Source organism: Zonotrichia leucophrys, chromosome 4 (genome assembly GCF_028769735.1).
Source record: "Zonotrichia leucophrys gambelii isolate GWCS_2022_RI chromosome 4, RI_Zleu_2.0, whole genome shotgun sequence".
Classification (NCBI taxonomy): domain Eukaryota; kingdom Metazoa; phylum Chordata; class Aves; order Passeriformes; family Passerellidae; genus Zonotrichia; species Zonotrichia leucophrys.
This window is the reverse complement of record NC_088173.1, coordinates 8190295-8203183: the sequence shown is the minus strand read 5'-3', so window position 1 is coordinate 8203183 and position 12889 is coordinate 8190295. Positions and strand designations below refer to the sequence as shown.

At 39.2% G+C, this 12889-nt stretch overlaps 1 protein-coding gene across 1 annotated transcript in view; it reads left to right on the top strand.

Annotated features, from left to right (window-relative positions):
- The window catches only part of SCFD2 (sec1 family domain containing 2), a 186609-nt gene that overhangs the window by 78174 nt on the left and 95546 nt on the right, over positions 1-12889 (top strand). The window contains exon 5 of the mRNA XM_064710389.1: positions 471-720. Coding sequence (XP_064566459.1) covers positions 471-720 — 250 coding nt within the window. The remainder of the gene's footprint in view (positions 1-470; positions 721-12889) is intronic.

Below are 12889 nucleotides of genomic sequence, written 5' to 3'. Positions count from 1 at the left end.
ATTGGCCTGCTTTGAGTGGCAGAGAACAGCACAATGGATCTAAATGCCAGCCCTGGTGTTGCATGATGTGGATGTCAGCAAGTCAATGGAATCTGGGCTTTGAACCCCCTGCTCATGTACAAAATCAAACCCAAGGATAAAGCCTAAAATTTAGAGGAAATGTTTGACTTTGTACTTTGTACCATTTCTACCCATACCAAGGGATGGATGCTCTCATCCTCTCATTATACTGGTACTTGGAAAGATCTAAATTAAGGCTTTTCAAGTGCTAAAAGGCTGCTATTGTGAATCCCTAAGAAAAAAACTGTAGACAATTAATAAACTCACTGTCTGAGCAGCAAATAAATCACATCACCATCTGCTGACTACTGAGAGTGTGAGTATTGAATGATGTGCCACAGGAGTATGTCTGATCCTAACTTACAAGCACTATGGAGGCAATCTGACACAACCTTCCTTCTGTTTTTCAGACTATTGGAGAGTCAGAAATGCCCAGTGTTTTGAACCAGTTATTGCCAATGATCAAGTCCTACAATGAAAGGACAAAAGATGATTATGCCTGTGAGGACTTCCTTGTTTTGCTGATATACATATATTCTGTGGTTGGAGAAATCAAAGGTGGAAAAGAGCTCGACATAGCTGAAGAAAAGGTGAAAAGGGCCCTTGTCAAGGCAATTTGTGATGAGCCAGAGCCATCTCCTTTGCTGCAGAAAATTACAGGTAAGATTCTGCTTTTGTGGTGAGAAACTGGATGTCTGGGAACGTGTGAACTGGGAGAAGTGTATAAAAATGGCTTGACTTGTCTGTGGTGCTGAGAGTACATGAGTAAGCACAAGGATTTCCTGTAGATTTGTTCCATCTCCTCTGTTCATATATGCCAAATGCTGACAGGCTGTCCTTGAAGAGTGCTGAGTCTGATGAAAGCACTACAAGTTGTTCTTTTTGTTAAAGGTTTCCTAAGTTTGTGTGTTTTCATAAGGTAATCTTTTCCACAATTTCTTTCATTGATTGGTGTAAAGTTGACCCTGGGAAGTCAGAATTAATACTGGAAACATGTTCAGTGAACCACAGTTGCTTTGTGAATACGAGGAGCTGGCTTGTCTGGCATAAAAGAAGAAATGTGTCTAAAACCAACATTGAGCATTTTGCTGAAACAACATGAACATTAGCCTTTAAAAATAGCATGGTAAGCCTTTTTTTAGATGAGCACTCATAGAATAGGAAAACCCTAACCTCTTGTTGCTGGTATCACATTTTAGGGAAAAAAAAACCCTGCTAAAAATGTAATTTTAAATGAATGAGCTCAGGGGTGGCCTAGCATGGCAGAGGGGATCTCACTTTCTGCTATCAGTTTTCTCAGTATTTAGTAATATTGAGACGAGGTCATCTTGGAGGTGGGGAGCATATGAACATAAATCAAGATGTTGAGAGGAGCTTACAATTGAAAGCATTTGCCAAGAATGGGCCTAAGTGGGGAGTCTCAAGAGAAGTGGAATAATACTGCTGTTGGTTATTCTGGTACTATTCCCTATGGACACTTCTAATTCAAAATACAGGTGTGGTCTCACTGCTCTGCTGTTGCTTTGAGTGTAAAATACTGTAATAATTAAAGGACTTAGGGTAGGAATGAGGTCACTCAGTCAAATTTGCACTGTGGTGTTATTTTAATACTCCTGGCCACAATGCCCACAGTGTTCCAGGCTTCTTGTAGGCTTTTGCCTTCCTGTTTCTCAATATGTACTGCACAACTTGTCCACCAAATGGTGCTTCCCTCACAACTTCAGTGATGTCTTCTAGTGAACAGGATGTAGTAATTTCTAAATCTCTGTTTTTGTATTTTTCCCTTTCTCCAATAATCAAAGTTTTAAATCACCGTTTTTTCAGTTTCTCTTCATTGTGCTTAATGTAAGTATGTGGACTTAAGTCTCTAAAACTTCAGCCAAGTACCAAAGAGAAGCTGAGAAGAAACCCAGTACAGATAGTTTTAGATCAAGTCCATCATTATTATGTGATGAAATTAAGTGCAATGCAAAGCCAGAGTCTTTGCGTCCTTATATTTCTCTGTCTGTATTTTAGCAAAACCATATCTGTGCAATCTGCACAAGTAGGTGACAGTATTGCATACTTTTTCCATACTCATTGCTTGACACTTTTTTGGTTCTTCACCATTTTTTGGTTTTTCATCTTATTTATTTTGAGTTAGTCATGGGAGAAGGCGAAGAAAAATAGCATCTATTGTCAAAACCAGAAATAAATGTCATGTTGGCAGTGAAGTGTCACATGAAATTTCTAGGAATACTCCATAGGTAGTTTTCAAGCCTTTATTTATCCAACCATTTGCTTTGTCAGTGTTAGTGGAATTTGCTGAATTTGCAATTTGCTGTATTTGCAGTATAGTGGAATTGGGAAGACTTAAAACTTGACCAGGCTTAGACCTATTCCTCCTTGATCTCTGTTTTGCCAGGCTTGTGTTCTACAACCTGCTGCCCTCTGAACCTTAGGTAGCTTCTTTGCTACTTGAGAGGCAAAGCAACTCAGAACTGAAGGACCATCCTCAAACTTTTCTTCAAAGGCACAGCAGGACTGTCTTTGTAGCAGGGCTGAAGGTCAGGGAATAGAGAGCAGTGCTGGTTTCTCCTTTGTGTACAATTGTAGATACAGTGCCAAGACATATTCTGCTACCAGCAGAACATCTATGAACTACAGACTAATTCCTTTTAGGAGATGCGGGCTGGCATATTTTCACAAAGTCAACACAGTTCTGCAAGTTACCAACAGCCACGAGTCTGGACAGATCGTGTTCCAGACCTACAGCATTCTGCCCTCATTTTACTTTTAACTCAGAAACAAGAAAACCTTTTTTGTTCTTAAGGGGCCACAAAAGTTATAGACTAAAATAAATTTCAATAATGCTTAGAAGTATTGATATGATCATATATATGATCAGAACAAAGTAAAATGCTCATGGTATTTTATTTTCACCTGTCCATCAAGGTAAGTAATAGGAAGAATGTTAAATGGGATAGATCAGGAGAGAAAATTACGCCAGTTTTTTTGTTGTTTTGAGAGACACTGCCTGCTGGCTCATTCATTACCTCCATGATGAAGTTTCAAACCCTGCTGGCAATCCACGATCGGACAGCTTGAGTTATAGCAAGAGATAGCAAAATTTACTGTTGCCTGTAAAAAAGGCACACAGAAGTAATAGTAGGTAGGCTGCAAATCCAAGCACTTCAAAGTTTGAGAAATGCCAGCAAATAATTTTCCCATGTAACCATCCTTTGACTCCTGTGTGCATTGCAGCACAGTCCTCGTTTCATGATCATATAGTGTATTTTCTATGAGCCATGGCTGCATTCCCTGCATGGACTGAGCACCACAGAGAACTAGAACAATACAGCTTCAGTTATTCTTCACATGAGGAAGAAGTACTAATAAAATAAGTGAGACTCTCATGATATTCAGCAAGTAACTTTCTATGGCTCTCAGTTTGCAGTTGATGGAGGGGACTGGTGCTCTCAGTTTTGTGACTCATTTTGGAACTTGAAGCAGAAAGTCAATACATTACATTTTGAGGTATTAGTGATTACCTGTCTTTGAACAGAGGGGACTTTGTGCTCTGCTTCCCGATACACCTGGTGCCTGATGTTTTTAGCTTGGACCCAACACTGTACTAAGTCTCTGTGGTTGATTTAAATTGAAATTTAAATTAAAACCCATATCTTAGCTGTGGCTCTGAACTGCTGCCTCAGTCTTTTGCTTTCTTCTTTTCTGCAAATCATGGAAGTTGTGCAGTCTTGACAAGCACACATTTTTCTTGGTTTTATTGATTGTTCTCATAGAGTCACTTGAAAATACAAAGCAAAACCTATTAAAAGCTTTAGAAGACTTGTCTTTTGGGATCAAATTATCAGTCAAAGTATTAGTCAGGTTTATATGAGTTACCTTTTATTCCTATTATACTTGTTAAATGTAAACTTAATGATGCTTGTGTGACTCCATGGCTATAGGAAATCTCCAGTTATGTGACTGCCTCCCAGAGCTAGTGCAAATCTCTCCCAAAAGAGGCAGCCCACAGGTGCACAGGGGATATTTGTGCTATTTGGTGTTACCTAGTGAAACTGGACTAGTATTTGCAGCAGCGCAAAGAAAGCAATTGTCAGAGACAGGGCCTGTCTGTCCCTTTGGGCACACTAGGTTTCCCTAAGGCACTCTAGGTTACAGCCCTCTGCAGAATACGTTAAAGATGCAGCTTTTGCACAAGTTTATATTGTGTAAGAAGCACAAGCCCTTCCAATTTCCTGGCTGTTGAGTGTTAGGATACTCAACTTGCCTGTTGCCTGAACATATGTTTTCTCAAATATTTGTACAATAGCATTCTGCATTTATGTAACACCTTGTTCCATTGAAGCACTAAAAAAATATCCTGGAACTGTTAAGTAAAATGAAAATGGAGTGCATTAATCACACACTGAGTTTTAAGAAATATGACACTAATTTTTGCATGCATAATAATATAAAAGTACATTAGCAATGTCTTGTTTAATGGAACTGTTAAATAATAAGTGTAGTGCTAGAGTATCCTAATGCCTTGGGTAATAAAACTGAATGTAACAGTTCCAAGATTTCTCCTGGGTGTAATTTATCTCAAACATATGTTCTTCATCACTGATTCCACCAGAATGTTACAAATTGGAGGGGGAAGAGAATAGACCAGAGCATAATGGAAAATGATGCTTTTCCCAGAATGCTAGGTTTGGGAGCTTTAGGGGTGGGGCTTTTTGGCAGCTGTTTGAAAATAAACCCGCTGCAAAATAGCATATTTATTTTATCATTTTATCTGTTCATTTAGTTTTCTAAATGTCTGTGTAGAGCTGTGTGCAAATGCAAACGTCTGCAAAAGTAATGCTAATAGAGCCACAAAGCAATAAAGGTCTATTTTTTCAGCTGTGCCATTCTCTTTTTCATCTACAAGTCTCTGTGGGAGCTTTGTAGAGCAGATCTGCCTTCCATGGTGTGCTCTGAGGACTCCCAGCCCAGCCCCAGCACAGGCAGCTGGCTGTGCTGCCCGTGTGCAGTAACTTTCACCTGATAGGGCTGTATCAGTTGCATCCTCTTGAGCACAGGTGTAATAGGAATAAAATTCTTCTTTTGTGCCAGGAACTGCTGTGAATTTTTAATCACAAGGTGGATTTCTGGACCTTTCTCTTGCTTTTTCTAAATTCTGTGTGTTATATAATTTGGGATGGAAAGCAAACTGAGAAATCTTTAAGTAAAGACCAAAGTGGAAATGCAGAGTTCTTTAATGTCTAGAGTCTTGCATAAAGGAAATACAAGCTGTCTGAAGTCTGTACTGTACCCTTTTTGACCTGTGTAAAAATCTAGGGACTGGGAATCATAAGTCTCTTTATCTTTTATTTATCTGGAGATACATCTGAATCTTTGGTTGGGAGGAGAAGTTGGATGCTATTTCTCCCTCTTTTCTCATAGATTTGGGTTAAGTTTGAAAGAACAGAATAAAGATGATGGGCCAGGGGAGGATTCCTTGCCCATGGCAGAGGGGTTGGAACTAGAGGGTCCCTTCCAACTGAAATCAGTCTGTAATTCTGTGGCTCTGAGATTCTGTGGAGTGTAGGCATTGCCATATTGGATTAGACACTTCTCAACTGATTCTGCTTGTCCTCAGCACATGATTTTTTGGGGAAGATATTTCATATTAATGAAGTTACATGCTAATGCCACTGTGGCCTAAGTGTCATTAATCCTAAAGTCGCTCCTCGTTTTGCAATAAATGTTTGCATTCCTAGACAGGGACAGCCAGTTCTCTCAGAGGACAGACATACACACTTTTATATAGTTGTGGTCTTCACTGCTGGATTGGAGCAACAATTTCCCAAACCTGGCTATATTATGGGTAGGTGGGTAGGTTTGAAATTGGCTAAAGTTTTACTGTATCCCCTTTAGACTAAATGTGCCACTTGTTTTGTGAAGGAAAGAGTTTTCCCAGCTTCACAGTGGAGGTATAGCTCAGGTATCTGGTAGTGATTTTTTTATTCATACAGAAAAAGAAACCATTGTTTAAAACATAAAATCCAAGAGTAAATTCTGAATGATTTTAAAGTTTCCATGCTTTTACAGAAAACAAATGTTTTCTGTACAGTTAATAAAGTTTGCACTAGTCCATTGGGAGGCTAGCCCATCCCCTTTCCTTGCATCCTATCTTATTTCCATGTAATCTGTGATTTTGCAGTAGAATTGATGGGAAAAGATAGTTGTGACTTGGAAAAAAATGAAACATATTATGGCAACAAGTAGACAGATTAGAGAAATGGTTAATCTGGTGTTTCTGTGTAGTGTAGGCATTTAAGTTGGGAACTATAACTGGCTGTAATTATCCAAAATAAAGCTAAAACATCTGCAACCAAGTTGTTGCTTGCTGTCATTTAGGGAAATACAGAAAAAAAATTAATATTGTCTTTTCTGAATTTGCAAAGGTTACATAATTCAAGAAATTAAAAGTTCTTTGTTTTTAATGTTTAGAGAAGTCTTAATGAGTTATGCTGTCTGCAAGCCTTCTCAAGACCTTCCATTTTGCCCGTTCAGACTTCAGGAGCTCTGCATTTGCATTATCTGCACAAAAAACCAAGAGCCATGTGTAAGCAATGCTGGATGCTTCTGGGGCATCCCTGCATGTCTGGGTAGAGGACTCAGGTTTAAAAATTGTTCCATGATTCTTGGTGTGTGGAAATTGCAGCCAGTAGGTTTAGTAAACAGGCATCTGCTATTTTGCTACCAAAACAAAGCTTTTTAAGTGTTGTAGTTTAACCCCTGCCATCCCCATGCAGCCCCTCACTCCTCTGCCATGGGATGGAGAAGTGAATCAGAAGACTAAAAGGGAGAAAACCTGTGGGTTGACATAAAGACAGTTTAATAGGCAAAGCAAAAGCTGTGTGCACAAGCAAAGCAAACCAAGGAATTCATTCACCACTTCCCATGGGCAGCCATCCCCAGAAAAGCAGGGTCCACCATCTGTAACAATGTCTGGGGAAGAAAAATGCCATCCTTCCAAATGTCTCAGCCCTCCCTTCCTCCTTCTTCCCCCAACTCTATGTGCTGAGCATGACTCCATATGGTCTGAAATATCTCTTTGGTCAGTTGGGGTCAGCTGTCCTGGCTGTGTCCCCCTCCCAGCTCCTCGTGCACCCCAAGACTCCTGCTGGGGTGAGGTGAGGAGCAGAAAAGGCCTTGAACTCTATGTAAGTGCTGCTCATCAGTAACTAAAGTATCCATCTTTTATCAACCCTATTTTCAGCACAAATCCAAACCAGACTCATACCAAATACTATGATGAAAATTACCTGTACCTCAGTCCAAACCAGCACAATAAGCTAAATGGTTCATGTTAAGATTTCACAGGGGTTACAGAGGGTGAGAGAATACCTTAACACTTCAAATAGCTAAACATTTAGAAGGTCCAAATAGGCTTCTCTCAGAAATACTGATTAGCTTCTTCTAATCCTAATTCTTGAATATGTAAAGAGTCATACTCTTTTAGTGGGACAGCTTTGCACTCTGGTTTGAAATGGGAAGAAGACCTCTTTCCATGGGGTTAGTCTGTCTATGTGCATGATTGTAGGCTCCATTGTTTGAGTAATCTCTGTTCTGTTTCCTGCAAGCTCTGCAGCTCCATAGTGAAGACAAATGCCAGAAATGTCACAGAGTATGATCTGTGTAGAGCTATCTGTACGTATCTGCTGTGATAGAGAGGGGAGCTGCAAATATTGGTGTGCTGTGGCTGTGCAAACATCAGGGCTGCTGCCTCTCCATGAGTGCATTTCAAAGGAGAAAATCTTTCTCATAGGCTGGCTCTAATCAAATGATAGAAAAAACCTCAGATTATGGCAATGTTTCTTCCTTCCATGCTCCCTGTGTCTCCTCCAACAGCAAGGAGAAGGTCCTTGTCCTGCAGAGTCCTCCCAAGCTGGCATGCAGATAAGATGCAGTTGGAATGAGTTTTCCCTTTTGGGTTAGGCAACAAAATGTATTCTCTGTTGTTAGAGCTAAATAGTTTCATCATGCAAGCATGCAGGCATTAATACTGCAGCTAGAGAAAATCCAGATCATTTTCTTCCCAATTCAGAAGTGAAAGTTGGATGTTCAGGAAGCTTCTTTTCCTGTTGCCCCAGCTGATTTTATAGACACCTAAAATACCCCTCTCTGACTGTGTGTAAAATGACCTCCTGGTATCTCTGTTTCTCAGTGTGTTTTGGACATGATCCAGGGGAAAGCACTTGTGGTCCAGCAGTCCCAGATGGTGGTGGATCTGACGTTCACCCTGCCAGGAGCACTGGGAAGACACGAGCAAAGCTGCTCTCTGCCCAGCTCAGGGGGTGCTTAGGGAGCGCCTGCGCTTTAATTAATCCTGAGATGCTGCCACTGCTGCAGCACTTCAGTCCTTTGCTTCATGGTAACAGAGCCATTGAGCAAAAAAAGGTCACTTCACATGTCCCAAGATATTTATCTAAATTACACAACAGTCAGAAGGATTTATGGGGATTTTTATGATCTCGGCAAAAACAAGGAGAAATTGGATATTCACTGAAGCAATGACCTGCTCTGCTTTAGCCGATGCAGATATCCTGAATTTTATCAGCTCTCCTTAGGATCCTTGAGCTCTCTGAGACCACAGTACCTTTCTGCTGTGACCTTTCTAAAGGGTTTTGCTATTTCTGTTCAAAATCTGTGGATCACAAGTAGAGGATGAGTGAGCCAAATCAATTGAGCCAAATCAGTTGCAGTCTTTTGCTTAGGTCGATTCCTGGCCTATTTTTCAGCTGGGAAACATGGAAGGATTTCTAGTCAGTTGTTTGAAAGACAAATTGCAGTAGTTTTCTGGATTAATTTATATCTAAATTTGCATAGGCATATTTTTTATAGGTTTAAAAATTTCAGGCGTAATTTAAACATCACTGTTAAAAAGCTACGGCCCTAAACATGAGAAAATCTGGCTGCTTTCTACACATGCAGGTATATTTTGTTTGGATTTCATGATGTACATTAAAATCTATGGTAGAAGACAATCCCAATGGAAGGCCAGTGCCATTGGGGATTTTTTTTCTTAACCTTTCGTATGTTGTCTGTTTATTTTGTCTTCAACACCTGCTCTCAGTTGGTTCCAAACTGGATAGTAATTTTCATTGATGTGTTTATAACATGAAGTCTTTTTTTCTTTTTTCAACATGAGACATATGCCTGCAGCTCTGCAGGCCACTGTCTCGTTGCCAACTTAGCAGACAGCCAACTGCAACAGGAAACTGATACCCTGCAATTTTCATTAATGATTTATATTCTTTTTCAGCATGCAATTTCAATGGCATGTAGAAGATGCTTTTAATATCAAACATATCTTTGCTTCAAACTTAAAATGAAAACTGAAGCCTCTTCAGAATTAGGCAACTTTTTAGAAGGTACTTTTGTATGTACGTGGCATGGTTAAATAATTTTTTTCTTCTTTTCACACAAATCACTTGCTTCTCAAACCTACAAGTTTTGGCATCATGTTGTAAAATTATGAGTAAATTCTTGCTGTTTTGCAGAGCACACCCAGCCTGGGAGACCAAAAATTGTGAAGTATTAAATAACTGTCAAAACAAAAAGAAAGATTTGCTAGTCATCACCCATATGACAGAAAACTAGTGAGATTGTTTTTCTTTTGTATACAGACACAAATGTTAAAGCATTTGCTGTAGATTGCAAAATGTCGCTAGGTTCATTAGAATGCTTTCTTGTAAGAATTTCTAAGTATTCTACTCTAATTCTTGTGAATTTTCTTCTTGTGAATTTTCAATCTGTTTTAAATGCATGATGTGTTCTGGATCTGATGGCACAAGGACAGACAGCATTGCCTCTGCAGAGGCAAGGAGGAATAATTGCCATCTTTAGATATTTCTAATTATTTTGTTCAGCTCAGTGGTGGTGGTAATTCTCTTGAAACCATGAGATTTTATCAGAGGTGAATGCTGTTCTTTGAATTTTGGACAGTCAGCCTATGTCGTCTTAACAATCTCCACATATTTTAATGATAATGCAATATGTTGAAATCCAGTATTTCAAGGAGTCAAGCCCACATATGAAATGGAGTTACACAGTTCTGCTATACTGCAGTGTTAAACTGAAGAAATATTTTTGAATAATGGACAATAACCATGCAATCTTTGATCTTGCAACACCTTTGCAGTGTTGGTCATCTTACCATCTCAACAGAAGAACCAGGACTAGAAAAATCATTTAAAAGAATTTAAAAGAATTTCTAGAATTTAATGAATAGCTCAGGGATTTATGGTTTAAACATGCATCACTTGCCCATGCAGTTCACTCAGCATACCCATAATCTGATCATCTCAAGATTTTGGAGACTCATGGATTTTGGCTTTGGACCACTGTTCAACTGCTCATTTTAGTCAAGGTAATTTACTTTCTTACATACTTTCACATATACACAATATTTTAAGTGTTAGGTTCTGCTTCTGTATAAATTGGTTTGAAAACATATATTTCTCCTTATGTTTGCAACAGTCCTAAGATGAAGTTTAAAGGATTGGATCAAACTGTTTTGGTGTTGTGTATGGGTCAATTCTGACTTATGGGGATAAGCAGGAATAAATATTTTCACTGATCTGTCAACTGGCCTAATTAAATCTTTTTCCACATCAAAATTAAATACCTTCTTTATAAATGTTGTAGTGCTACCACTGTTTGCATTTTCAATAATGTCCAAATATTGTCCTGTATTACAGAAATTCAAAAACTCTACCTTATTAAATTAGTACTTTCTTCAAATCTCTTCATGTGTACTCAAGCTCTAGTAAGAAAGAACTTAGATATTTTGTGGTCTTGAATTTTAAATCAACATGGAGAAGGCACTCTTACAGTGTTTTCGCCCTATTTGTTCTTGTTTAGTTTTAAATTTTATAGTTGAGTAAATGTCACCTCTGGTGGTTAAAGTTCAGGTCAGGTTACATTTTGCTGTGACCCTTCTGCTCTCTTTTGCAGACACTGGGACTGTGGTCTGTCAAGACAGGAAAGCTCACAGATCATAGCCTAAGGATTTTTTCCCACCTCCCCTTTAACAGATATAATTTTGTCAGGCAAGGAAAGTAATGTTTTAAAACTGGATTGAGGAAGCTTTCTTAATTGAGAGTTCAGTGTAAATAAGAGAATGATGTTTGTGTTGTACACAATTTTTAAAAGCCAAATGCATCACTAAGTCTAGTTTGTACCAGATGTCTCATTCTCTCTTATTGTCCCACTTTATTCATTAAATTAAACATTCTGGAAGAGTTGCCTGATGAGAGGTGGCAACAGCCAGTCACAATCTATTAGACAAATTTACCTAGGGAAAAACAATACAAATAAGGAATTTGACTTGCCTGGCTTTGTGTTAAAGTGAGGAATGTGTGGTTATAACGTGTGAATGTTCCTTGTTGATTCAAATCTCCTCCAGGCTTTTGTTTCTGGTGCTGTCTGTGCATATTTGTTCTACAGATCTGTGTACACCATGTGTATTGATGTAGCCACCAAGACCTCAAAAAAATAACAGAGAGAGAGAGAGATAGAATGAGTTATAAAAGAGTCTTTGGGGACTGCTTATAGCCACAGAGAGGTGCTGCTGCCAGTTCCCCAAGCTGCTCTTCCTAGATGACATCTCTTTTCCCAGCCTGTTACTGAATATCAGCGTGTCTGTACCAGAAGGCTCCCCAGAGATAAGCCAGGACCTCAGAGAGAATTCTGACTCTCTTCTCTTAAAATGTTGAGCAATTGGAGAATATATAGAAATGGCAGAAGCACTCTTGTGTTATCTTAAAGTAGTTATCTTGTGTTATCTTTATTAGACTGGAGGTGCAAAAGAGAAAAGCCTAACAAAAATTTGGAAAAAGCCATGCCTCCAGTTGCTTTGCCTAACAGCAGGTGAGACCTGGGAGTCAGAGGAATTGAAACAAATTCTTCAGCTTCTTCATCTTTTGCACCTTTCTGTCACCTTCTCCATACTCTGCCCACATTCCTGAAAATCCTGTGCACTAAGAAAGAATGGCAGAAGTCGTAGGGGTTAATTGATTGCATCTGCATCTTAATGCTATTCATGCTAAGGAACTGTAATTCTGGCATTTGTTAACTTTTGAGCACTTGCCTTCACGAGCTCACTGTTGTTCTTTTGATGCTTTTAACATAATTTATGAAGTAAGCAATCAAAATTCTTAAAAGCTGAAACAACATTTTGACTGCAGAGAATATTTTACTGGCAAGTTCAAATAATTTGTCTGCACATCATAGCTGTCTGCTGCTTGAACTAGTGAAGTGATCAATGCAATGGCAGGTTGTTTTCCTTGTCTTTCAAATGGACCAAATGTTTACCATCAGGTAAACATACCACCTAGGCTTTGCAGGTATTTGACAGCAGCAGAGTCCTGAGGTTTACAAAGAATTAATTCAATTTGCAATTTTCTGCCTATCTTCTTTTCGGTTCTTCTGTGGCTTCATGCCACAACTCTTTTCCTCCACCATTTATCTCATATTCTTGCCTCTCCATCTGTTTTTGCATCTGCCCCCATTTCCAGCTAGCTGCCTCTGTCTCTCAGTCACCCACATGTATCCAGCCCTTAGCTCCTTGTTACATTTGCTTTTTTGTTTACCTTCTCCTAAAGTTTTCCATTGGCTTCCCCAGACCCCCACCTGCAGGCTGTCTTGTACCTTTGCTGCATTGGTGTAGGCAAAGTATCTTCTTAGTCTTTGTTATTCCTAATTTCACGTCAGGCATTTATTGTGAGGAGACTTCAGTGACCAGTTGTTATCTGCAGGTGAAAATGTCATGTTCTTACTATCTCACTCGTAT